We start from the raw sequence: 25,864 nt of genomic DNA, 5'->3' as shown, positions 1-25,864 counted from the left end.
CACACTGGTTCTGCCAATTCATACTAACAAGAGGAAACTTCAAACATGCTTTTGAAAAATGCCCAGCTTCTAACTCCTCAAACGTCCAGAGTGGTGGGAGGGGCTCACATAACTTCAGAAGGTCTGGAAGTCTCAGCTGGAGCTGGTTAATGGCAGCGGGAATAGATTTGGCACAAGGAGAAAGACAACCACAGCAATCTGCAAAAGGACTGTTTGGATATCTCTAAATCGCTGTTTCATTGTCTCTCATCTATGCATGAGATCCAACACACAGAAACTGACTAAGACAACTTGTTAGGAAAAACTGGATAATTTAATGAAAGAGGACGAGAATTCTGCCATCTCTGATCAATGCAAGAATCAATTATTGGTTGTATTTATCATTAAGTGCCTATTTAAGAGGCGTAGAGGCTAAACGCAATGCCTCTTAATTATTTTTATCCTGAGGACGCAGCATGTAAAGCCAATAACACACATAAGCAGTGCTGTGTTATCTCCAGTCTTAATGGAAAAGCTCCTGCGCATGCACTAAACCTCCTTTAAGCAAACCTTTGTTTTGCTGTCAGTGTCTATTATTCTGGACAACTGGAGACTTTCATTTCACATTCAGATAACTGCTACTAAAAAATGACACCTATTCTAACAAAATGATTGATGGCAGCTATAAAAAAAAGGGGAAAAGCAAACTGGTTACTATTAATGTTATAAGTCATTCTTGCTTACAAAACTGTTTGAGGACAGAAAGATTTTTGTTGTTTTTGGTAACTGCTGAATATCAAGTTGCAACATGTTTCTCAAAATTAATTCATAGCATTTCTAAACAAATATCTAGCACTTTATTAAAAAAAATTGTAGCCTCTCCTATATGTGTGTAAATTGATTTGAAAAGGACACAGAGTTTTACAGGATCAATTTGTAACTTTGAACAGTGGGGAGGCTGGTGAGAATTTCATTATCAAGCTGACAAATCATAGCTATTCACAGTGTTTGCAGCATTTTCTTCCTCTCAAGAAAAAGTATGGAGATGTTGAGATTGTGCCTTGTAATGTCATTGCTGTTGGGAGAAAACTCATAACTAAGATTTTGATGATTGTTTGTTTTCACTTCAGCTGAGAGATCACATGTTTCCTTTATGAGCTGAGAAAATTGTCCAAGCTCTTGAGCTCATGAAATCATCTCACAGCCCCTGGAGGAATGTCAAGTATGCATTTTCGTAGAGCTGAAATGAAGCTTCTTTATATTTCAGGTCACCAAACAGTGGCAATATCTGAGTTTGCACACAAGAATTACATTTTAGATAGTTTTACGTCTAAAAGTTTGTCTAACTGACATCTGAGGTCTGATGTTGAACCCAAAAACATCTTTTGCTTTGACAACACACCGTAACCGCCCACTTGGCAGGAAGTGAGGTCAAGGCTGAGGTCTTTTCCTGCACATTCTGCTTGTGCGGCCTCACAGGCTTCTTAGAGGAGCATCTAACAATAGCTGTGACCACGTGAAAGGTCTTCTATTTCTCTCTACACACATAAATAAATTTGTTCCTCTTTGGGAGGTGCTATCAGGGCTGAAGGCCGGCGGAGGTGTTTTGTTAAATTTAGATTGTTTGCTCCTCTGCTGTGGAGACCCTGATTGCATTTCAACACAATCAATACTGGCATATTGGATCTGAGTGAGATGGCAATAAGAGCCAATAAAGCTTTGAGGGGGCGCTCGGGTGTATTGTCTGTCAGGCAGGCAGGAAAAAAGTGGAGGCCACGTTACAAGAGGCAGGCTGGATAAAAGACAGCAGTGTACAAACACACCTAAGCACAAGACAAACCAACACAGGCCCAGAAACAGAGGTTCTGAGACAAAAAAGACATCTCATCCAACTACATGTGTATATACACACATACAAACCAAACACACCACACACAGTCTCTATCTTGGTTTCTATCTTTCTCCCCTCATTTCCTCTCTCTTCAAGACACTTACTCATCTAATGACGCACGCAGGTTCCCCACCCACATGCAGAATTCGTATCTCAAAAATAAAACCCAGAGAGCCTGAGGATGTGTTTTTTTACTGAAGCACTAGGACAGTTGATGAATGGAATCTCAGAAATCTCAAGGGATTTTAGATTAAAATCCAAGTGCCCCTGAAGGTTTACCAAACTAAAACATGTCTCTGAATCAAACTTTGTGTTTCACGTCTTCTTTCTTTTATTGTTTTTCTCTTACTCCCTTACCCTCTGACCCTCATCTTATATTCCAAAAATCCCTTCTTACATAACAACTAGCATCCAGTTGTGAAACCTGTAACACACTCGCTGTGCAGGCCTGAATGGCCTGAATCAAATCATAAGGAGAACATTTCTCTGAGTGAGGGAAATTGCATTTGCTGCCACACCATACACATACACCGCGTATTGGAAACTGAGTTCAGTTAACTGCAATAACAAAGCCTTCAGACACAGGAAATAGTCTGCACAGAATACGAAGCATTACAAGGAAAGCTAATCTTAAACATACTGCTGAGCGAGAGACAGGGAGGGAGAAAGAGGAAGGAACCAAGCAGTTTCCTGTTGCTGAAAACTTTGTCAGCAGTTGCAGCTGTTTGAAGCTTAACGAATGGAACCTGCTGAGCTCTGGCTCTGTCACACGGCTAAAATGCTGCTCTGACATCTTTGTCTCAGCAAACGATGGCTTGGCATTTTGCTGCCTGACTAGCTTTAAACAATACAAGTAGCATCCACTTAGTATGCCCATAACTATGGATGGAGGCAGAAACAAGAAGCAGCAACACAAGTCTGAATTTGTACTGCGAGTTTGGATGGCAGCTGATGCATATTTCATGCACATTTCTACAAGATTCCACAATTTACCAGTAATCACATTGAATACCTTCATCAGGAGCGCTCAGTGTGCAATGGCTTGTTCCAAAGGAGGTCTGGATTATTAATTCAGTATTTTCCAATACATAATCACCACTTGCCCGTTTCGATTTCTCAGACCATCAGAAACACATTTCCCATTCAACTCACTTCGGTCTGCATCTAATTTGCAATCATGTTTTGGTTTGAGCTATGCGGTCACACCCTGGGCAGCACGAATATAATGGAAATATAATGTAAAAACCAGATGACCGTGAATTCAGTCTTCAATGTCATTCTCCCCTTCAATAACTGCAATTCAATTCCACCTCTCAAGCTGAGGAGCCAGGGGATAAATCCCGGCTCCCCCGCCATCCAAGGACTAATCTCCCCTCGGAAAGCCACTCTGGCGCAAGGCGTTCCTGCTGACCTCTCCTGCAGCTCGGTCTTATATATGAGTGGCGGGATGGGGGGAAGGCTGCTCCTGCGTGTCACTCACCTGCCGCCACTGCTACAGCTCACATTAACAAGGGGACTCGGGGCTCTGGGGGTTTTGCATATAAATGACGTGTCTAGCTCCTGAGATGATATCAAACAGTGTGTCTCTGGGCCTGTGCGTGTGTGTGTGCGTGTGCAGGCCTCACATGTCTGCTCACCGGCTTTGATGTCAATGGCGACATCTTTATATTTCCAGCATTCCCAACCTGCCTGCCAAGAAGATGCATCGTGTTGAGCATGTATCCAATTTTTAATTTCTCCTGACATTTTTAACATTTCAAAATCACATTTTGGCAAAATAAGATTCATGCCACACATCCCTGAGTCTGTTGTGCTTGTGTTTACAATGAAATGGCTTCTTTACACACCATCTAACAGCAACAGCGAGACACTTTCTCGGCTCCCTGTAGGGTCATGATCTCAATATCAAACAGACTCTCCGTTTTGTTTTTCTGCGGCTTTTTCAGAGGTGACTGAATGGTAGCAGAGTGACCATGAAGCTGAATGCATGCTCCAAAATGATACAGCAACATGAGGCAACAACTCATTGGTGGGCTGACGCTGATATTTAGTGCAGAGGAGGTTTATTACCTCCAGCTTTCCACCAATTTACTCTCCCTTTCATCACTGTTTCTCCAGTGAAAGGTGTTATTTTTGTACATTTGGTGGCTGGTTAGTAGCCTGCGGGGCCATTGTGGCAGTTGCAGAAGGCTATGATCTAACACTGGGGCAAGAAATTATTACAAATATTATTCACAGTGCAGTAGTCATAGTGAAGAGAACTCAGCATTGTAAGGGCATATTTCCCAAGAAGAGAGAGGTGAAGTGGAAGCTAAAAGTCAGCCTCAATTTTGTCCCCAGTCAAAAATGCTTATGTAGATGTTTCTGCTGCTTCTGGTACATTATTTTTTTTCAAAGAAAGGCTCTCTCTTATTATGCAAAATTAGACAGTGACAGTGATAATGGTTCCTGAATTAGATGTTGACAAAATAACCAATGTCCTTCCACAGTTGGTCCTGTTTTGCATATGACAGTGTAGTTGTTTCTGATGCTGCTTATTTGACTTACAGGATCAAACAAACATGGATCAATTATTAATGTAATCATATTTGTTGTTCCTGTAATATCAATATATGACATTACTGTTTCAAATGCACAAGATAAGTTGTAATGTGAAGATTCTCAAGAATATCTGAGTTGGGGGTAAAGCGGCCAAGAATAAGCCAACAACAGTGTCTAAATTTAAAATGTGCTTTAAAGTTCTTCTGCAATCACAATTCCTAAAGAGTACAAGCAGCCTGAGTGTAACATAAAAGTTCAAATGAGACATGTGGCATTTACAGGATAATGGCACATTGAATTTCCCTTCATTTTCTGAGATTCTTTTGTCTCAGTTGCTTTAAAAACATCACAATTAGACGACCTGACAGAGAGTGACATGGGACCACAAGCAAGAATCAACAAACGTTTCCTGGTCAGGCATGTTTTACTTTGACATACTGTAACATGCTAAAATGTAGCGTAACAGTACCACAAGTAGAGAGGAGTCATATAGTCAGTAAACTGACTGGCAATATCTATCTAAAGTTTGCTAACATTAGCTAATATTTGCCACCAGAAGCTATTGGTCATATCAGACCAAGTAAGGCTGTATAAGCAAAATCCCTGAGTGTAGTGGGTTGAGCAAGGGTGGGTTTTATTGCTTATGAATTCAACTTTTTATTTGTAAGAGGAAGATTGTGTTTTTAAAAGTTACATAGTCTTGCTTTAAAGGTACCCTGTAGAGTTTTTGAACACTAGTAGCACTATGGTGCAACATTTGATGAATAGGTCCCCTTTTATTGCAAATGATACAATACCCATTTCTGCAAATGTATTTACACTACTCCACTGAGCGACAGGTGGCGGTAACGTGCCAAGAAACGTAGGGATATGCCAGCAAAAGGCAGGGAAGAAACTAGTTAATTTTCAAGTAAGACAATTCACTTATGTGAGAAAAGTATGTGTAATGACCCACACACTGTTTGTAAGTATCTATGCTGCAACGCGTTGTCATTCCCAGGGCATCAAAAAACGACATTTTGTCATGCCCCTTGGCGTCGTATAAATGCACGAGGTACCCTTTGGCGTCAGTGGGAGACGCCTTCAGAAACGATGTAACTTAAAAGTGTGCTTAGGTTCAGGGAAAAAAACACTTGGTTAAGCAGTAGGAAGTCACATGACAAAAGTCACGTAAGTCATGTGCCATGTAACGTAATTTAAAATGTTAAAGTCAATGTTAACTTTTGGTTTCACACAGGACACGAACCCCAGTCTCCTGGGTGAAAGTCTTGGGTTGGTTGGATGGTTTGAACCATCCAACCAACCCACCTCCTCCTTAAGCAGACTTTCTCACTCTTTGTTGATCTTTACACATCGCCGGATTTCATAAAGTCTTTCTGGCAGCCTTGTTCGTCTAATACGGACGCTGAAGGGTACCTTGTGCGTGTATATATGACGCCGAGGGGCGTGACAAAATGTTGGGATTTCACGCCCTGGGAATGAGAACAGGCTGCTATACTATACCAGTTTCAGCTGTGAGCCAGTTGTCACAGATTATCACAAAAATGATCACAGATTGTTGTTGCAGTTCACACTGTATGTATCTGTATTTATTTGAACACCCTACAGCTCTACCAGAGACTATTTCCATATTCATAATCTTTGACTGTGGCTTAAATATTTTAGAGCTTTCCCGTAGAAAAAGGCCAGACACATGAATCATTACCTACACTTACATACCTGGTACAAGGTAATTACAGCCATGAGTAACATGCTAACCCTTCAACCTGAAAATCTGCCGATGCAGTGAAATGATTCAGCCACTGGGACTGCACTTACAGACTCTGATTTCGCAAACTTAATGTGCTCCTATGGGAAACAGGCAGACACACACATACATGCATGCACGCACACACACACACACACACACACACATTTTAAAGAGATGAACAACAGAGAAACATAGACAGAGGCGTACTGACAGTGACAGAGAGACAGAGCAAGAGGAAACTGATTACAGTAAGTACCAACCCCCACCATTACAGAGAATACTTGAAGATAATAATGTGGCCATGTGCCAAAGACACATACACACACACACACACACACACACACACATTCAACAAAAGGGAGGCACCCGTCCACCTCCCCTCCTAGCCCCGCCCTTTTGTCAGGTCCTGTACGAGGGAGGGTGGAAAAGCCTGCCTGGTCCCCAGACGCCCAAGATCCCCAGCTCCTTCATCCATCCAGTCTAGTCAGCCTGACAAACTAATGGAGACTAATCAACTGTCAGGGCGAACACGCCGCACACTACATCTCCCGGCTTCCCGTACCACCCCCTCCTCCGCCGCCGCCGCCCCCTCCCACCGCCGCCACCAAACTCCCCTCCCACCATCATTTCAGCTATAACTGTCATAAGCAGAAATAACAGAGTGATGACTATATATAGCACCCTGACTCCTCCCCAGCCTAGAGCACACACATACACACAAACACACACACAATCTTCCCTGAGCACATTTATTTCCCATTTGCTTACCTTAACCTTAATGACCTCTTAAATTTACCTTGACTTTAACCCCAGTGCTGATATATTTCTTGTAAGCAGCTATTGGCTGCTCATAAAGTCTGTAGAAGTTGGCAGATGACATTACACTCTACTTTGTAAATCAATATATTTGACAGCTTCCTGCTCCTGGCGGAAGGACGCAACTCAGTGTGTTTACAGGCAGTCTAATAATTTGATTATAATCATTGAAAGAACAATACTTTTGATTATTGAAAGTGTCATTTAAACCTTAAGTTATTTTACTGTCAAATAACGGACTCTGGGTATGCTTTAGTCTGGTCTCTTTCTTTGTTTTGGTTCTGTGTGCAAGCTGCAAAATGTCATGGGAGTGAACTGGAGGCAAAGCAGTGTGTCTGAAAAATGTGTGGTATGACTGGCAGTGGGAGAAGAGGAAGGGGGTCTACTTGTTGGGGGATTAGCAAAATGGCTGCCCTGTTACAACGAACAGCATCAGGATTATTGGTTGTGTTAATGTGCTTTGTGAATTCATTAGTATTACACACTTGCACCCATGCCAATTTGCACCAAATGCTTTGGGAGTCGATACATAAACATTGCTCCCGACGGTCCCAAAAATGCCTACATTTGTTTTTTATAGATTTTTTGGGCCATTTGGCCGCAGCTGAAAAAAGCTGTGAACACAACATTGAAATATCATCACCTTTAAAGCTGATATGGCAAACTTACGGAGCAACATTATCATTCATTTGGAGCCGTGTTTCTGGCCACCTGGTGAATGAGAGTCCAATTACTCACTCTCCTTTAGTTCTGTTTTTGGTCCCTACAACTCCTGAGGGAAATATCTGGCTCTTTAGTTGCTAAATGCTCCACTATGTTCATCAGCTAGTCACTAACTGTGTCTGTCTGTGGTAGTGTACAGTGGGTTTTTAGAGCTTTATCACTGAAAGCTGCAGGTCAGACAGCTAAACACTGAGCTGAGACTCACTATAAAGCTCCATAAAGCTGAGGGGAGCTGCAGATTCAGGTGATAATTCTCATTACTACGAGTGTCCTCTTTCATTGTTACATTGTTTTCACATTGTCAGTTGATACATTGTTATGAAAATATTGATTATAGCTGCTGTGAATAAAGTCTCTAGACTAGACTAGATCTATACTAGATCTTTTTGTGCCAATGTTTATCAATAAATTGAACCTATATTAACCTAGCTTAACTCCACCCTATCCTAATTTAACTTGACCTACCCTTATCCTAATCTAACCTAATTTGATGTGATTGAACCTAATCTAATATCTAAAACTAATCTAAACAAACCTTACCCAACCTAAAACCGATCTAAATGTTAAAGTTTACCTTAAACCCCAGCTTTCTTTAGGCCACATAATATGCCTTTGTTGGAAAATTGGGTCCATTTAAGTTTAGAACACAACAACAGAAACACACATGAATACTCCTCCATAACACACACACAAAGAAGCCCCTGAGCCGTTACTTCAGGTCTCGGCATCTCAGGAAGCAACACCCACCTTCCATCTCATAAACACCACAGACTGAGGAGAGGAAGGAGATGAGGAGGCTCTAGAGCACAGGGATACTCAGATTCTGTTTCACTGGCAGCAACATCTTCATAGTGAACTTGTTTACATGTTTAAAGCTCACCAGGCTGGTCGGAGTGCAGAGCCAGTCAGGTCAGTTTCTCACCAACTGAAACATACTAAAACTAGTGGAAACATAGTTTTGTGAGGATCAAACCTGTGACCTTGAACAAAACAATCTCTCTACCCAGAAGGCCACCCTTTACTTTGTTTGTATCCCCTGCTAGCGGGTTGGACTCAGTGCCATATGTAATTGATGGGCGCCAGCAGGATGTTTGGTGTGGATTGGGCTGGAAAATTCTATATCATTAGCACAACGTGAAAGCATGACTGACTAATTGTCAGAAACGAAATTACAACAGTGGCTGCTATAGAGGGAGCAGGCGCTAATTAACACTCCATCATTACAAGAAAATCCTGATGAAAATTACAGCCAGTGTGCTGTTATTCCATATACATGAGTGATAGATTTCTTCTGCTTCTGAATCCTCAATGTTTTTCTACTGGGGATATGCAGGTATAATGGCATTTTTCAGAGGGGAAGTAGACAGATTAATCACACTGGAGGCAGCATTATTCAGTAAAATACTACACACAGCAGTTGTAGATTGCAGTGCAGCAGCCCCTTGCAAAACCTGTGAGGCATATTGCCGTCTTATCACGCAGAGGTATGATGCAGCACAACACCAAAGGCGTTTGCTATTGCTATGCTGATATTTCAGGCTTTCAGTGTTCAACTTTGTTGGCTACACTCTATTAGTTGTTGAATTTCCCTCAGGCTGTCAATAAAAAACAGCAAAGGTCACATATGATTTAATGCCATCTTTAAGCAAATTGGTAGAAATTCATGTCTTACCATCTTTGCCAATGAGGAAGTCCAGGTAGCGGTAGGTGTAGGACACGCCCACCTTGGTCTCCACCTGTGGTCTCTTCAGGGTTGAGTAAATCTTCCCTGGACTGCACTCCTCCGACGTCGGCTTCATCTTACGCAGCCCGCAGCCCATAGCTTCACAGTGTGTCTGTCTCTCTGTGCACGAACTCTGCCAGCCAGACAAAACAGACCAGGACAGTGTTTCATTGTCACTTGTGTGTCTCTGTGTGTAGCCAGCGAGTAAATGAGTGAGTGACTAAGTGCACATGGGTTAGTGTGTATGTGTGGTGTTAAAAATTGGAGGTAACCTGTGGTGAAATCAGTACTCAGATCCTTTAATTAAGTAAAAGTAGCAATACCACAATGTAACATTCATCCCTTCAAATTTGTATCTATTGTTAATATAGACTGAACAACAAATCTGCATTACAGTATCATTGCATGGCTATGAAGTTTAAGAGCATAATAGTTTGACTTAATCTAATAATCTGTAACGTTTACAAATAATGATCTTTGGACAATTCTCTGACTGCACGTGAGTCCAATGTTATCATAAACAACAGAACTGATGGCTCGAGCACCAAAAATAAAATTAAAAAAAACGTTGTAATAAACCTTATTAGTTTTCCTTTAAAGTTCACTCTAATGTATTACATATCTCAAGCAAGTTTCAAGACTGTGCTAATTCATTTTCATGCCATTTGGAAATTAATGAAAACCAGTGGATGCCTGAAATGGCAGAGAAAGTTTCTAAAACATTGTGGCATGCTTTGCAGAATGATTAGCTGTGATACGTGATTTTTAGTTAAAGGGCAAAAACAGGAAAAACTGCTTTGGTCCTTTAAGTGAGTATGTCAAGTTTAAGTTAAGTGTACTTGAGTATAAGTATGTGAGCAGAAACTTTAATTGAAACATCAAAAGTAAAAGTATTCATCAAGTAGAATGGCCCCAGAATGTTTATTATTATGTGTATGAATTAATTTTTATTACTGATGCATTAATTCATCGTTTAATCTTTTACACTGCATCATATTTTATTAAGTGATCATACATCTTTTATATAAAATCTCAAAGTAAGTAGTGACTATACAGGTGTCAAATAAATGTAGTGAAGTAAAAAGTACAATAAGCGAAATAAAAGTCTAATACAAGTATAAAATAATACAAAATGGAAAAACTCACGTAAAGTACAAGTACCTCAAAACTGTACTTACAGTATTTGAGTAAATGTACTTAACTTTCCCCACTGGGCATAACTGATTAAGGGCCAGCTTAACCTTTCTGTGACATACTGTACACACACAAACATGTATACACACACATATATGAAAGCAAACATTCATGCACTCAGATATCCATGATTCCTCAGGGATTTCAGAAGGAAAAGCAATAAAGAAGAACATGCTGGATAAGCGTCTGTAAATAAATAAATAAACACGACTAAATGAGCTTGATTTTTCACGGGTTCCCTTTCCCTCGTTCCCAGGGAGACCAAATTAACAGAGACAACCGTGGAGGAAGAGGAGGACTTAAAGAGCCGCTTCACCCCAAACAGTTTGTGACAGCATCACTGCCTCTCTCCAGCGGCTGCGTCTGGGAGCAGGTGACTTCCTATTGTGTGCCACTGATTAAACTGAAGGATGGATGGATGGATGGATAGATGGCGGTGGTGCCCTCCCTTCCCCTTCCACCTCGGCTGATGAGGAACCCTCTCTATTATGCTCCTTTCTAATTACAGAACGTCGCAGGGCCTTGGCTGGAGACTACGAATCTGAGCCAACCGTCGCTTCAGAGATGGACAGGAAGTGAGGAGGGGTGGGGGGTTGGGCTGTAGGAAGGAGTGGGAGGCAAAATAGGAAATGAGCAGACAGGGGCTCCATTAATGAGGTGAACGGCAAGAATGGAAAAGGTGAGAATCAATCAAGGGAGAAAGAGGAAATGGGGGTGGCCGGGTTGGAGATTGTTCGTAGGAAAAGGGGTGGGGTGGGGGCAGCGGGTAATGCATGGCAAGTAGAGACTGGAGAGAGCGTGCAATTAGAGTCTGTTGAATAGAAAAGGGGTGATCAACACACGACAAGGGAGAACGGAGGGAGAAAGAGTGAGAGATGAGGCGGGAGATTCATTACGGTTGTCATGAAAGCCAGTGTTTCCAGTGGCACTTACATGAATGGCTTTGTTGGGCTTTATGAATCTCAACGTGCATAACAATCATATCTCTACAAGCCTCAGAACAGCTCCCTGAAATGGGAGTCCAAAGGCTGATGGACTTGTGATTAATACCAGAACACACTGAGTCCTGCTTGCTGCAAGTCTCTCGGTTTGTGTGTTTAAAACTTCAGAAGCCTTCTAAATGGCTAATACGTGTTAATACTGAGGAGTTGTGTATTTGCCTCTCAGCACGTGCCAAGCAGGACTGATGTCTTGCTTCCATTTTGAAGAACAAAAAAGCCAAACGCAATATGCAGAAGCTGGCATAGTCAAAGTCCCTAAAAGCGCTTCAGTCCCTCCTTAAATTGTCACTCAGGACTGCGCTGCACTGTGCTGCAGTTCACCACGCAGCATCACAAATGGCTCTGCCATCAAAGAAAACAAGGGTACAAAAAAAAAGCTTGAATCTTTCCAAGTCTTGGATTTCCACTGTTGCCTACAGTTACTTGTAAATAGCTTTTATCATTTCTCCCCCTACCCTGGAGAGAGTAGGAACAACAAGAGGGAAGGCGAGGCTCTGTCATGTAGTCTACAAGAGATGGAGAAGAGGTAGTTGGAACAATAGGATGGGGGGCTTTGAGGGAGGGTTGTGGAAGGAAAACAAAGTGGAAGAGAAAAAATGCAGGGGCTTGTATTTGCATAGCTCCTTGAGACCAGAGAGGAGGCGATGTGAGGCGAAGGCAAACAGGAGTATTTTTAGAGCTGAACTGACAGAGGAAATGTGAGATGTTTATGATTTTTTGAGTCACTGTTTCTTGCCTCGAACCTCTCCTCTGAGGCGGGAGCTCTGGGCAGTTGCAGCCCCCACATGCCCCGCCTCGGCTCCTCTGCACCCTGGTTTTTTCAGAGATTGACAGGCCGGGATTCAGGGATGTTTGACAGGGTAGACAGATGCCGGGTAGCTACAGAAAAAGCAGGAAGAGGGCCATTGATTTCCCTTTTGCTGAATTAGCAACGATCCTCTTGCCATTTTGTTCTATCTTTTGTCTCTTGCTAATGGCATTTTGAGGTTTTATTCGATAAGAGGTTTTATTCGATAAGATTCCCTCCTCATAAGCCGAGATTGACGTTCAGATGCTTTGTTGTGGCTGGGATGCACTTAGCTTTGGCCCTTACAACCAAAACATCCCACAGCACTGTGTATTGTGCTGAATGTGAAAGGCAACATTAGGGAGTTTTCTATCTGTCAATCAACCAACAACAGTTTGTCAGTCCAAGGCTTGCTTTGTTTTCTGTGCTCACATTGGTCACTGGGGTCATTGCCTGTTGCTTCTCTGGGGATTTAGCACATTATTAAAGCTGAAAAATTTTATCCTTTACCTCTGTTTTGGTCTCCATCAACTCCTGAGAGAAATATCAGGCTCTTTAAATGCTAAATGCTCCACTATGTTCACTAGCTAGCCTCAAAGGTAGCGTGCAATGGGTTTATCAGAGCTTTTTCGCTGAAAACAGGTCCTTGTTGTGATGCAATGAGAGTGGTGAGACTGTTTTGATCTTTACCAACTCCCAAGAAAAATATCTGGGTCTAACTGCTAAAGCCAGTCACTAGTCACGCTTGTCTGTCTCTGGTTTGGTGCTCAGTAGGTAGCATACAGTTTTAGCATACAGGTTTGTCAGAGCTTTTTTGGGGTGACAGCAGAATTTTCAGCCCATAAAACCAAAACAACGAAGAGAGTTGCAGACCTCTGTGATAATTCTTTGTGGATTTGTCACTACAAACGATAGCTTTCACATTATGTAATCATTTGACCCACTGTTTATATGCAAATACTGAGTAGTGGAGCTTTAAATTGTGCTGTTGTTTTTACAATGGAATTAAAATTTTATAGTCATGCCGTTGTCCAAAACCCCACCTGCACTTGTAGACATCACATCATCAACAGCAAGAAGGAACTGCACTGAATGATTTTCTTTAATCCTGTCTGACTGAGATCTTCCCCATAATTCAAGACCATGTTACAAGGCTTTGATAGCAACGTTGCTGAGATCAAACCCAGCAGCATGGGAAGCTTCAGAGTGGATTAATGGAGGAAGACATTAATTAGGACACTGTGTTCTTGTGTTCTTCTCCATGTATTCTCCCTTTTAAGACCGCTCTCTCCCTCTCTCGTGCTCTCATGCTTTATCTCCGTCACCCTCTTTGCCTTTTTCCGACTTCTGATCTTTTTAATCTGACAAGTAAAGTGGAGTGCTGAGCTGCGTTTGGTGGTGGGTAGCCTGCTGCTGGTCCAGTATCATCCGTAGTTTATTGTTAGGAGTAGACTCAAGGGCTCTCCAAGGCGGAATGGTTAGAAGGACCATCACATAAAGGAGAAGACAAGACTAACCTCACAGGAAAAACAACAGCAGTGGTTGTTGGTTGAAATGCTTCAAATGACCCATGTTCACAGTATGTATTCCTGTGGTCATGTCCTCCTGAAAAAAATGACAGTACTGGTCACATTTTGTGCCTGCAACATTTGACTAGTTTTATAATATAATGTACAGTGTGAAGGACAGTAAACTAGTTGAGCTAGTTGTAAGCTAGTTAATGCTGAGCATATCTTTGCGCAGAAGATCGTCTTTTTAATCTGATGTCCGTGATGGATGTGGTGTTGTTAGGCCATATGAGATGTGGATGTGTGTTCCCAACTTTGAGAAATATATAGTAGGCTGTGTGAGTTGATCAGAACCACAACTTTTGACTTGTATTTATTATAGCCAGCAATAGCAACCAGACGTTAATAGACAAAACCAGAAATTGGACAAATGAAAAAATGGGGGGCTGCATAAGATCAACAAAGTCTGTAACTTAAACACAGGAGACTGTGTTTCACATTCTGTCTGCTACCAACACTCAACGTTGGTTTCTTGTATTCATAAAGATGATCTTTCCCTAACCTTAACCATGATGTTTCAGGGTGCTTTCACACTGTAGTTTGGTTCATTTGTTGCAAACCAAGGAAAAAAATCTATACATTGCTTCTATTAGATCTGATCCATTTTGTGTTCATGCTGGCTTTTTACAAACGAACTAAGAACTGTTAGCTTGTAGTCGTATGGACTGACAAGTAACTCATTGATTGGACCGTTTTGGTGATTGCCATCCTGCTTCATCAGCACTACATGGAGCCACATGGGGTAAATAAAATTCCAGACAGGAAGTCATGCTGCACTTTACTGAACCTTATGTGTTTGTTTATCCTCACTGATGAGCAGAAATAATTGATCATGACCGTTATTGGTCGAGACTGTTACTGGACCTCATATATTATATCGTGTATAAAGAGTGATGAACGATAGAAATGGGACAAGAAGAAAGAGGCATTTTGTACTGTTACAGGAGAACTGCTGAATTAGACAAGTAGGACACACGCTCAACAGACTTTTGTTTTAAAGCATTTTTACTTTCTGGTGTATCAGGGAAAATCCCTGCACTCCTGTGCTGACACCTGTAGGTGTTACCATGGTTACCAAAGTACCTTATATAAACATAGTCTATACATCGCTTGGAGCCTTCCATAGATAGATCTAACAGTAGGTTAGCTTTGCTTTCACACCACAAACAAACCAGTTTCAACTGACAGCTTTCACACCAGCCTAAACAAACCAAACTAAACTGGGAAAAGCACCAGAGTTCGATTGAACCAAACCAAACAGGTTAGGTGTGAAAGCACCAGTTCCCAAAGACGAAAATGCTCATATGAGTTGTTTTTCATGAACAAGCACTTACAAACAACCTGTTTTAAGGAAAGGTCACAGGACACACAGCCTTAAAAAAATATCCTTCACTAACTCTCTGAGCTTCAGCCTCACTCTCTGCTACCTAAAATGTTAACACGCTCCATTTGGAAATCCCCCACTCTTCTCTTTCTTCCCTCCTTCCGTCCTTACCACCTTGAAGCCTCACCTAAGTGGGACAGAGAGGATGGAAAAAAGAGGGACCAAAGAGAGAAAAAAACAATGGGCACTGAGGCAGGATGTCAATGCTGTAACCTTTTGTGATTGTACAATCCTTTTAAGAGAGGGACCTACAGCGTGTGGCTACAGATACTGTACATGCCATTTACAGGACCCTTTTATTCAAACTGATTTAAAGATACAATCCACCAATAACCTATGGTTTGAATATAGTACTGACTGCCTGTAGGCTTTAAAGGTGGGTTGTTCCCATGTGGCTAAATAAACAGTCCTTCGCACAGTTAGCTGTTTACCTACTTACCTGCTTACATTTCTCGTGAATGTCAGACATAAAAAGATAACTTAGCTAGCTAGTAGCAAAATGTTGGCATTTTCTGGTAAAAATTAGACTTTTTGGACCATACCAAGCATACAAATGGACAGAGAAGAGGTGGATTATGCTGCCTGAGTGGCTTGAAAAGCTTTTATAGACACTTTTACACCATGAAACTAGGTCGCTGTTGGAATCCATCCACTGTTGTGAATCTGAGCTGACTATGTCTGTCCGTCCGTCTCCCACAACAGAGAACACTACAAACTTTCCAGAGGCCCCATTTAATATGCAAGGGGCTAAAATGTGATGTTTAAAACCTAGGATTTCCGTGGAGTATTCCTTTAAGTCTCTATTTGATAACAATGACGACACCCTGGGCAGAGGGTCAGAATTCACATTTGATGGAGTTCTGTAATAAACAAACGTATACTACCTGGTGCTCGCAAATTATGGTGGATTGAGCTACACATGCGGAACAGTTCCACCATTTTATAATTTCTGTTAATTATAAATATATAAAATTTTCTTTGCTGCACTACAATTTCATGCTAGTGTAACATCTAGTATACCATAAATCAGAATAGGCAAATATTTTTAGGGTTTTAAGTTCAGAGGAAGGCTTTGTTACATCTTCTAGGAATTAGACACTGGTAAAAATTTTAAATTCATAATTTACTGTAAAAAGGTCATCACACAAAGCTTTAAGTATTGTGAGTGAATGCATGAAATAATGTGAGAGGCCCCCGAAACATTTATACATTGAAGATGCTACAGTAAAGCTCAAAATCTGTTTTTGGAGATATCCATATCTAAACCATTATGCACTCCCAACAAGGAGGCCGTGGGTGCTGAAGGTGGAATTGTTTTTTCAACTCACAAAATTTGTTATAGTTCCTTTGAATACCCAAGGACAATACATAATGGCAAGCATGCAGGAGCAAAGAAATGGAAGATGAGGGGTGATGAGTGCGGCGGAGAGAAAAGGTGAGTAAACAATAGTGTCTGTCTGAGACTCTCTGCCGTTTCAAGGCTCCGGGTGGCTCCGTGGTTCACTATGGCCTTGGTCAACCTCGTCTCCGTACAGTCTCAAGGCCCGGCTACAGTCCATCCACACACACACACACACACACACACACACACACACACACACAATATACACACACCACACGCATCGAGGGAGCTATTGCCATGGGAACCAACCCCTCTATGACTATTCCCTTCTCAGGAGAATAATAGACACCAATCTCAACCTCTCTCTCTCTTTCATCCTCAGTTTCTCTCTTTCTTCTCTTTTTCTGGTCGCTATAAGCTCTCACCCCTCTTCATCACTAGGACCGGCCCACTCTTTCCTCTCCTCCTCCTCTTCTTTCCTCCCCTCCATGCGCAGAAGCAAACACTCATGTCCTCCTGTTCCCCTCCTCTCCTCTCTGCATGTCTTTGACAGTCATGAGTTTGATTTGTTATGCATAATCTATCCACGCTGGGATTTGTACAGTTCTCACAAGTGAAAAGCAAAACATTATCTCGACCCAACGTGCACAAACACTGCATTGGTTGTTTTCAAGCTGCAGCCAAAGAAACAAGGTGAAAGAGGGATTGTTGTTTCAAGAAAGCAGGAGAGAAAAATACTTGGTTAAAAATAGAAAATTCTTTGCTATTTTTCTGTAAAACACGGAGGGGTTTGAAGAGATTTCATGTGAGTGACTCATTGCTTTCTGTGAACCTGCTCCAGGCAGGTCATTTTTTATTAAAACCAGCTGAAGCCAAGTTCTTAGGTTTTCAGACACCCTATCGACATGTCTGTGTTGAACCTTACCCAATCAATACTGCTGCAATTTTCTTGACCACCCATTACAACAGGAGTCAATTTGCCTTATAGAAATATCAAGGGGGATTCTTTTTTTCTTTTTCTTTGGTTCGAGGCTAAGCTACTACAGAACGGCTGAATATTGGCTCTTTTGTTTTCCGTCTTGCCTAGAGGATTCATCCTAATATGCTGTCTCAGGTCTAGGGCAATGCCAGAGGCTTGAATAACTTAGTATCTTCAAAAGCACGATCACTGTCACCTAGTAGGGGAGTAAGGGAAAAATTAACTTTGCCCGAAATCTTGTAACTGAGCATTTCAGAAGGAAAAGATGTGAGACTTGCAGCGGAGGCTGCAATCAAGATGACACTCTGTCAAGAGAACTACAACACTCACGCCTCATCTACCAGTGTGTCATTCAGCCATGTTTACTGCCCAAAGTTTATATCACTGCCAATGAGGATGCCAAATCTGATTTCTGTTTAATAAATGGCACCAGAGTTTCTATCCTAAGTGCACCAAAACTTTAAAAATACCTGGAACTAAGCACTGAATATTTCTAAAATACAGATACCTTTGTCAACCAAAGACTTATATGTTGTCATTATCTAATTTTTGTACTCCCTTTGATTTTGTAAGAGTAGACGTCACCTTCCAGCACCTTATTTTGGAATCAAATCCTTCACATGTTTTTATTTCATCATGTCCCAAATTTGAAGCCTGTGCGAGTTTTTCTCTGGCATCAAACAAACGCCGTATGAAATGAGGGTAGAATGAAATTAAGATGGTTTAAAAATAAATACCTTTCAATTAGATGTACCCTAAATTTTTCTGAGTATAAAATGTTCTGGTATTTTGTTGTGTCTGTCTGTGGGTGTTTGTCTATACATACTGCGTGGAGTGGAGTACACATTGTGGTTTACACAAGCCAACGCTTGCCAATTACCTTAATCAAATTTCACACCACACAGGGGGATTCACTGTGCCCGGATCAGATAGCAAACATAAGTTGATTAAAATACATGTTTACTAAAAGACTGCAGTGAAAGAAAATCAACACAGGCTCAGAAAATACATAAACTGGTGGCTCAAAGTAAGGATTCAGAAAGTAAATGCACAGTGACTGCTACTGCATGTTGCAACAGACAGGTTTATGTGTTTCTGTGTTGAATACACAAGAAAATAGTGTTGGAGTGATTTTAAAATTGGTGACGGGTCAGACCAAGAGCGGTTCAGAAGACCCTTATGGATTATTTAAAATCAAGGCCAGTTACGTCGCCCGGATTGGCGCTACCGGGGCCCCACCCTGGAGCCAGGCCTGGGGTGGGTGCCCGACGGCGAGCGCCTGGTGGCCGGGCCTTTCCACACGGGGCCCGGCCGGGCACAGCCCGGCGGAGCGACGTGGGGCCGTCCTCCCGTGGACCCACCACCCGCAGGAGGATCCGTGGGGCGGTGCAGAGAGATCTGGGCGGCAGTCGAAGGCAGGGGCCGCGCGACCAGATCTCCGGACACAAAACTGGCTCTAGGGACATGGAATGTCACTTCGCTGGGGGGAAGGAGCCTGAGCTTGTGCGGGAGGTTGAGCGTTACCGGCTAGATATAGTCGGCCTCGCCTCCACGCACAGCCTGGGCTCTGGAACCCGTCTCCTCGAGAGGGGCTGGACGCTCCATTTCTCTGGCGTTGCCGGGCGGGGAGAGGCGGCGGGCTGGTGTGGGCCTGCTCATAGCCCCACAGCTCAGCCGTCCACGTGTTGGAGTTTACCCCAGTGAACGAGAGGGTCGCGTCCCTCCGCCTCCGGGTGGGGACAGGTCTCTCACTGTTGTGGCGGCCTCACGGGCCGAACAGCAGTGCAGAGTACCAGGCCTTCTTGGAGTCCCTGGGAGGGTACTAGACAGTGCACCACCCGGGACTCCGTTGTTCTACTGGGGACTTCAACGCCCACGTGGGCAACGACAGTGACACCTGGAGAGGGGTAATCGGAAGGAACGGCCCCCCTGATCTGAACCCGAGCGGTGTTCAGTTGTTGGACTTCTGTGCTAGTTACAGTTTGTCCATAACTAACACCATGTTCAAGCACAAGGGTGTCCATCAGTGCACGTGGCACCAGGACACCCTAGGCCGGAGGTCGATGATCGACTTTGTTGTCGTATCATCTGACCTCTCGCCCGCGTGTCTTGGACACTCGGGTGAAGAGAGGGGCGGAGCTGTCAACCGATCACCACCTGGTGGTGAGTTGGATCCGCTGGCGGGGGAGGAAGCCGGACAGACTTGGCAGGCCCAAGCGTATCGTGAGGGTCTGCTGGGAACGTCTGGCGGAGCCCTCTGTCAGCAGGGTCTACAACTCACACCTCCGGGAGAGCTTCTCCCAGATCCCGGGAGGTTGGGGACATTGAGTCCGAGTGGACCATGTTTTCCACCTCCATTGTCGATGCGGCGGCTCGTAGCTGTGGTCGCAAGGTTTCTGGTGCCTGTCGCGCGGCAATCCCCGAACACGGTGGTGGACGCCGGAAGTAAGGGATGCCGTCAGGCTGAAGAAGGAGTCCTATCGGGCCTTGTTGGCTCGTGGGACTCCCGAGGCAGCTGACAGGTACCGGCAGGCTAAGCGTGCTGCAGCCCGTGCGGTCACAGAGGCAAAAACTCAGGACTGGGAGAGGTTCGGAGAGGCCATGGAGGAGGACTATCGGTCGGCCTCAAAGAAATTCTGGCAAACCGTCCGACGGCTCAGGAGGGGAAGCAGTTCTTCACCAACACCTTGTGCGGTGCGGGTGGAGAGCTGTTGACCTCGACTGGGGATGTTGTCGGACGGTGGAAGGAATACTTTGAGGATCTCCTCAATCCCGCTGTCACGTCTTCCGAAGAGGAAGCGGAGGCTGGGGACCCGGAGGCGGACTCATCCATCACCCTGGCCAAGTCACTGAGGTTGTTGGCAAGCTCCTTGGTGGCAAGGCTTCGGGGGTGGATGAGATCCGTCCTGAGTATCTTAAGTCTCTGGATGTTGTGGGACTGTCTTGGCTGACACGTCTCTGCAACATCGCGTGGCGGTCTGGGACAGTGCCTCTGGACTGGCAGACCGGGTGGTGGTCCTCTGTATAAGAAGGGGGACGGGAGGGTGTGTTCCAATCACAGAGGATCACACTTCTCAGCCTCCCGGTAAGGTCTATTCCAGGGTACTGGAGAGGAGAATTCGTCCGATAGTCGAACCTCGGATTCAGGAGGAGCAGAGTGGTTTTCGTCCCGGTCGTGGAACACTGGACCAGCTCTATACTCTCCATCGGGTGCTCGAGGGTTCATGGGAGTTTGCCCAACCAGTCCACATGTGCTTTGTGGATCTGGAGAAGGCATTCGACCGTGTGCCCCGGGGCGCTTTGTGGGGAGTGCTCTGGGAGTATGGGGTCCGGGGCCCTTTGCTAAGGGCTGTCCGGTCCCTGTATAACCGGAGCAGGAGCTGTGTTCGCATTGCCGGCAGTAAGTCAGACCTGTTCCCGGTGCATGTTGGACTCCGCGGCCGGAGGGTGTCCGGTTTGGGAACCACAGGATCTCATCTCTGCTGTTTGCAGATGATGTCGTTCTGATGGCTTCTTCAAACCAGGACCTGCAGCATGCACTGGGACGGTTTGCAGCCGAGTGTGAAGCAGCTGGGATGAGAATCAGCTCTTCCAAATCTGAGGCCATGGTTCTTGACCGGAAAAAGGTGGTTTGCTCTCTTCGCGTGGGTGGGGAGTCCTTGCCCCAAGTGGAGGAGTTTAAGTATCTCGGGGTCTTGTTCACGAGTGAGGGACGGATGGAGCGTGAGATTGACAGGCGGATCGGTGCAGCGTCTGCAGTGATGCGGGCGCTGTATCGGACCGTTGTGGTAAAGAAGGAGCTGAGTCGAAAGACAAAGCTCTCGATTTACGGTCAATCTACGCCCCTGCCCTCACCTATGGTCATGAGCTTTGGGTAGTGACCGAAAGGACAAGATCGCGGATACAAGCGGCCGAAATGGGCTTCCTCCGCCGAGTGGCTGGGCGCTCCCTTAGAGATAGGGTGAGGAGCTCAGTCACACGGGGGGCTCGAGTAGAGCCGCTGCTCCTCCACGCCGAGAGGAGCCAGCTGAGGTGGCTAGGGCATCTGATCCGGATGCCTCCTGGACGCCTCCTCGGGAGGTGTTCTGGGCATGTCCCACCGGGGGCGGCCCGGGAAGACCCAGGACACGCTGGAGGGACTATGTCTCTCGGCTGGCCTGGGAACGCCTCGGGATCCCCCCGGAGGAGCTGGAGGAAGTGTCTGGGGCGAAGGAAGTCTGGGAGTCCCTGCTTAGACTGCTGCCCCCGCGACCCGGCCCCGGATAAGCGGAAGAAGATGGATGGATGGATGGATGGACAAATTTTCTCACTTACTTCTAGTGGTATTGTGCAATGCAGTTAATTTGATGTGCCCAAGGCTCGAAGGCTTAAATGCTAATAAGTCATAAATAAAGGGTCATAAATCTGCAGTTATAAATATTATTAATAAAGGTTAATGATCTAACTTTATGAAAAAAAACATAAATTCTGTAGAACAAATGTTAATAAAGTCATTAATAAAGAATCGTTAGTTCTTCACTTTCTAATAGGCCGTCACCAAAGGTTAAAGTCATTTGCAATTCTAAATGTTAATAAGTCATTAATAAGAGGTTTTCACAACAATCCATCAATTCTGCAGTTGTATGTTACAGGTCCAGATATTTCAAGTCTATCTTAATACAATACTTTTCCATATGTACATATGTTGAAAGAGTTATTAGCCGCTGTAATCATTCCTCCTGTTCATACTGGCCATGAAGTGATTCCCTCCTTGCATGGCTACAGAGCCATGCCAAATCAAGTGGGTATAGTTGCAATTTTTATAGGACAAATTCCCTATTTCTGTTACAATTCCTCCGCTGCAGCTCAGCACAGAAGCACTGTCAGGGGGAAAAAACGATGGAATTTCAAACTAAAAAGACTAACTTTGGAAGGTACCCATTTGATTTTTCTAATGCAGACCGCTAAAGCCTCATATTATCTTCAGCTGAACTTTAGAATGCATTTTTACACAGAACAAGGACTGTGAATTTTGTCCCCCTTCACTTACATCACAATAGGAAGGGATCACTTCACAGCCAGTATGGACAGGAGGAATGATTGCATATGTGAGTATTGTATTAAGATATACTTGCAAAACTCTGACCCCGTTCTTTAATAACTTGGTAAAAGGATTTTGGTCCCAATGCCCCGATAGGGTAAGTGGTTGAACCGTCCATTGGAGCGAGAACACAGCAAATGCTATGCAAGAGGATAAACACCAGCCAACCTGGCAACCCATTACATTGTGCTTATTAATGGCTCATAACTGATCTATACCGCATTAGTAAATAATTTATCAACCATTAATAAAGCCATTAGTTACCCTTTATGACATGTGCCTTGTTAGAAAATGGTACATAATTTTTTTGAGTACCATAAATGAAATGTCACTCTCCTCCATTGTATTGGGATTGGAGGCAGAAATCACAGAACCATCTGCATAGCTGCGTACCATTTGAGATAAGAAAATATGTTTTTTGTAATTTGGGTGAATTAACCCTTTAAGGTAATGGTCTCTGTATCCTTTGTAACATTGTAGCGTAGCAAAGCCCAAACCACAATCCCTTCCACATTTCCAACAGCCAAGCTGCAGAGCGACCAGTGTATAATGCAGCCATATGGGGTTTCTATGGAGAAATGTTTTACATGTGTCTATATATGTGCACGCCCATTTGCTTACGTGCTCATGACATGTGTATGTGCAACATATATGCATGCTCATGTGTGGTACTGCATGTGTTTATTGCATGTTACGCGTATTCACTACATTTACTCTTTGATATACACACTCCATGCATGTGCGTTAGTGTGTACAGTGTGCTTTTACAGAGTGCTTTTATCAGTGAGTCTGTAAATATGTGTTTGTGTTTTTATTTTTATATGTGTATTTTGTATGTCATGCATTTTACATCTGTTGGCGCCTTTTTGTTAGATATGTTTGTGAAGTTACATGTGCACATGTGTATGTGTTGTGTGTCTTTCTGTGTTTGCGTTTATGCTTGTGTAGGCTACATCTGTGTGTGAATTTGTGTATTTTATGTTCCAATGCTGTACGCCTTTTGGGTGATTTCTTTCTTTGTTTTTCATGCATGTCTGTGTGTGTGTGTGCGTGCGTGCGTGTGAGACAGTCAGACTGAGACAGAGAGAACTCCTGACCCGCCAACACTGTAGAGCTAACACAGCCCGACGCTCCACAATTCACCAGCTGGAACTAATTAACAGCAGTTCAGTCAAACTGAGCTCTCTCACTTACTTTCTCTCTCTCGTTTTCTACTCTTCCCCCGGCTTTTCCTCTTTCTCATGCCCTCGACTTCCTCCTCCCTGACATCCCCCCGCCATTCCTTCACCTCCTGCCATCGCTCAACTTGTTTTTCCCTTTAAACCTCCTTCTCTCATACATGCACGCATGCTTGGATCACATAGTCATGTACCAGATCACATAGTCTAAGCATGTAAACATTCACTTGTACAGACCGACACAAACATATTTGCACGCATGCTGCACAAAACAAAAAACACACAGGGGAAACCCACACTTTTACCATTTATACATACAGTACAGTAGCTCACAAATCACACACTCCCCTGCCTCTCTGCTCACTAGTGGGAGTGGTGTGATACTGTACGCCGGGCACATCTTGAAACACTGTCAGGGTTCAGTCTGTGATCCAGGTAGACATTTTTGGCATTCTCAGCCCCATTTTGTACCATCAATCATGCATGTGACTTCAAAACAACCAAACCTATTGATGTACATGACGAATTGGCCAGAGTGTGTTCGTGCTTGCGAGCATGTGAATGTGCGAACATATGTGTGTGGTAGCAGTGTATTTAGAGCTAGTAGTTGAACACAGAAGCCAAACTTGTGGCTTGCGGCATGGTCCAATGAATCAACTCTCTGTGGTAAACAATTGCTGCCATGCAGTCCAAGTTTAAAGTGGCTGCTGTCCAGGGAGTACAGTAACACATCTGTTAGGAAGTTCAAATTCATACACATGATGAGAAGCTCTTACACAAACAGGAAGCAAACTTACCTGTTTCACAATCTTGTTTAAAAGTTCACTGCTTGGACTCAAAGGCAGCAATTGGACCACAGCTTCCAGCAGAGAAAAACATTCTACTTGAAAGGAGACCAGCACAAAGAGAGGATGGAAGACAGGTTCAGATCCTGTCCGACAAGCTGACAGAGGTTGCTGTGGAACCGGCTGGCTTAAAGGAAATCACAATCCAGCAGGCAGCAGAGAAACCAGAGCGTCTGTCGGCTCTACAGGCACAGCAGCAGCTCCAGCGGTTTGCTTCGTCTTCCCCCTCGCCACCTAACTGAGCTCAAACACACTTGTAAGCTCAGTGTGTTTAGGTCATGCTCAAAGTATGCCTGTATACCAATGTTCTGCAAGCTCAGGGAAACCACATCCTGTCACATATTTACCTCCCTCCCCTGTCTCTCACTCCCTTTTCAAGCTATCTTTCTATGTGGTGTTCTCTCTGTGTGTGTCTCTTTTCCTGTGTCTTTCTCTCGCTCCCCTGTGATTGTCTGAAGCAACTGAGCGCTCTGACCCAACGTCTGTTCAGCACAGCCTCTCTGCCTCTCTGCCTATCTCTCCAGCAGCCACACCAGTTCCACTCGGCTGACTGAAGAATCCATCTGAGGAGAGGAGGGGGAGAAAGAGAAAAGAGGGGAGGGAGAGGAAGAGGGAAGGGGGGAGGGAGGGGTGACTGAGGGGAGGTGGGGTGGGGGCTTCACTGGGAAATACCAGATTTAGATGGAAGGAGGAGGAGGAGGTGGAAGGGTGGTGGGTGTTGTTTAGAGAGTGAAGGACTAAAGAAAGATGGGTGGGCAGAAATAGTAATCAATAGTTTGTTTTAGAGAGAAATGGAGAGAAGTAGAAAGGAAGTAGTAGAATTCTGTGCCACATAGTCAATACATACACGCACGCATACATGCACATGCGCGCACACACACACACACACACACACACACACACACACACACACACACGCATTCACATGTGCACACTGTGGAAAATGTTATTGGGAGCTGGTCATAAGTTTTACTAAAAAAGGGTACATGCATGATGGTTGTTTTGTTGAATACAGATGTGTGTGTGTGTGTGTGTGTGTTTGTGTGATTTTCAGTACTTTACTCCTCTGTAGTGGTTATGCAT

The 25,864-nt window shown here is 44.0% G+C and overlaps 1 protein-coding gene across 2 annotated transcripts in view; it reads right to left on the bottom strand.

The window, feature by feature from the left end:
* Positions 1-25,326, bottom strand: part of LOC122881493 (raftlin-like) — a 103,676-nt gene extending 78,350 nt beyond the window's left edge. Inside the window, exons 1-3 of one of the 2 annotated variants that reach the window (XM_044207753.1) lie at positions 24,734-25,326; positions 13,923-14,010; positions 9,373-9,556 (exon numbers count right to left, since the gene is read on the bottom strand). In XM_044207753.1, coding sequence (XP_044063688.1) covers positions 9,373-9,520 — 148 coding nt within the window. In that variant the 5' untranslated portion in view covers positions 9,521-9,556; positions 13,923-14,010; positions 24,734-25,326. The remainder of the gene's footprint in view (positions 1-9,372; positions 9,557-13,922; positions 14,011-24,733) is intronic. The other variant, XM_044207752.1, reaches the window with a different exon arrangement.
* Between the last annotated feature and the right edge of the window lie 538 nt (positions 25,327-25,864).

Source organism: Siniperca chuatsi, linkage group LG9, assembly GCF_020085105.1.
Source record: "Siniperca chuatsi isolate FFG_IHB_CAS linkage group LG9, ASM2008510v1, whole genome shotgun sequence".
NCBI lineage: Eukaryota > Metazoa > Chordata > Actinopteri > Centrarchiformes > Sinipercidae > Siniperca > Siniperca chuatsi.
The sequence above is the reverse complement of the archived record's forward strand: the minus strand, read 5'-3'. Positions and strand labels throughout refer to the sequence as shown.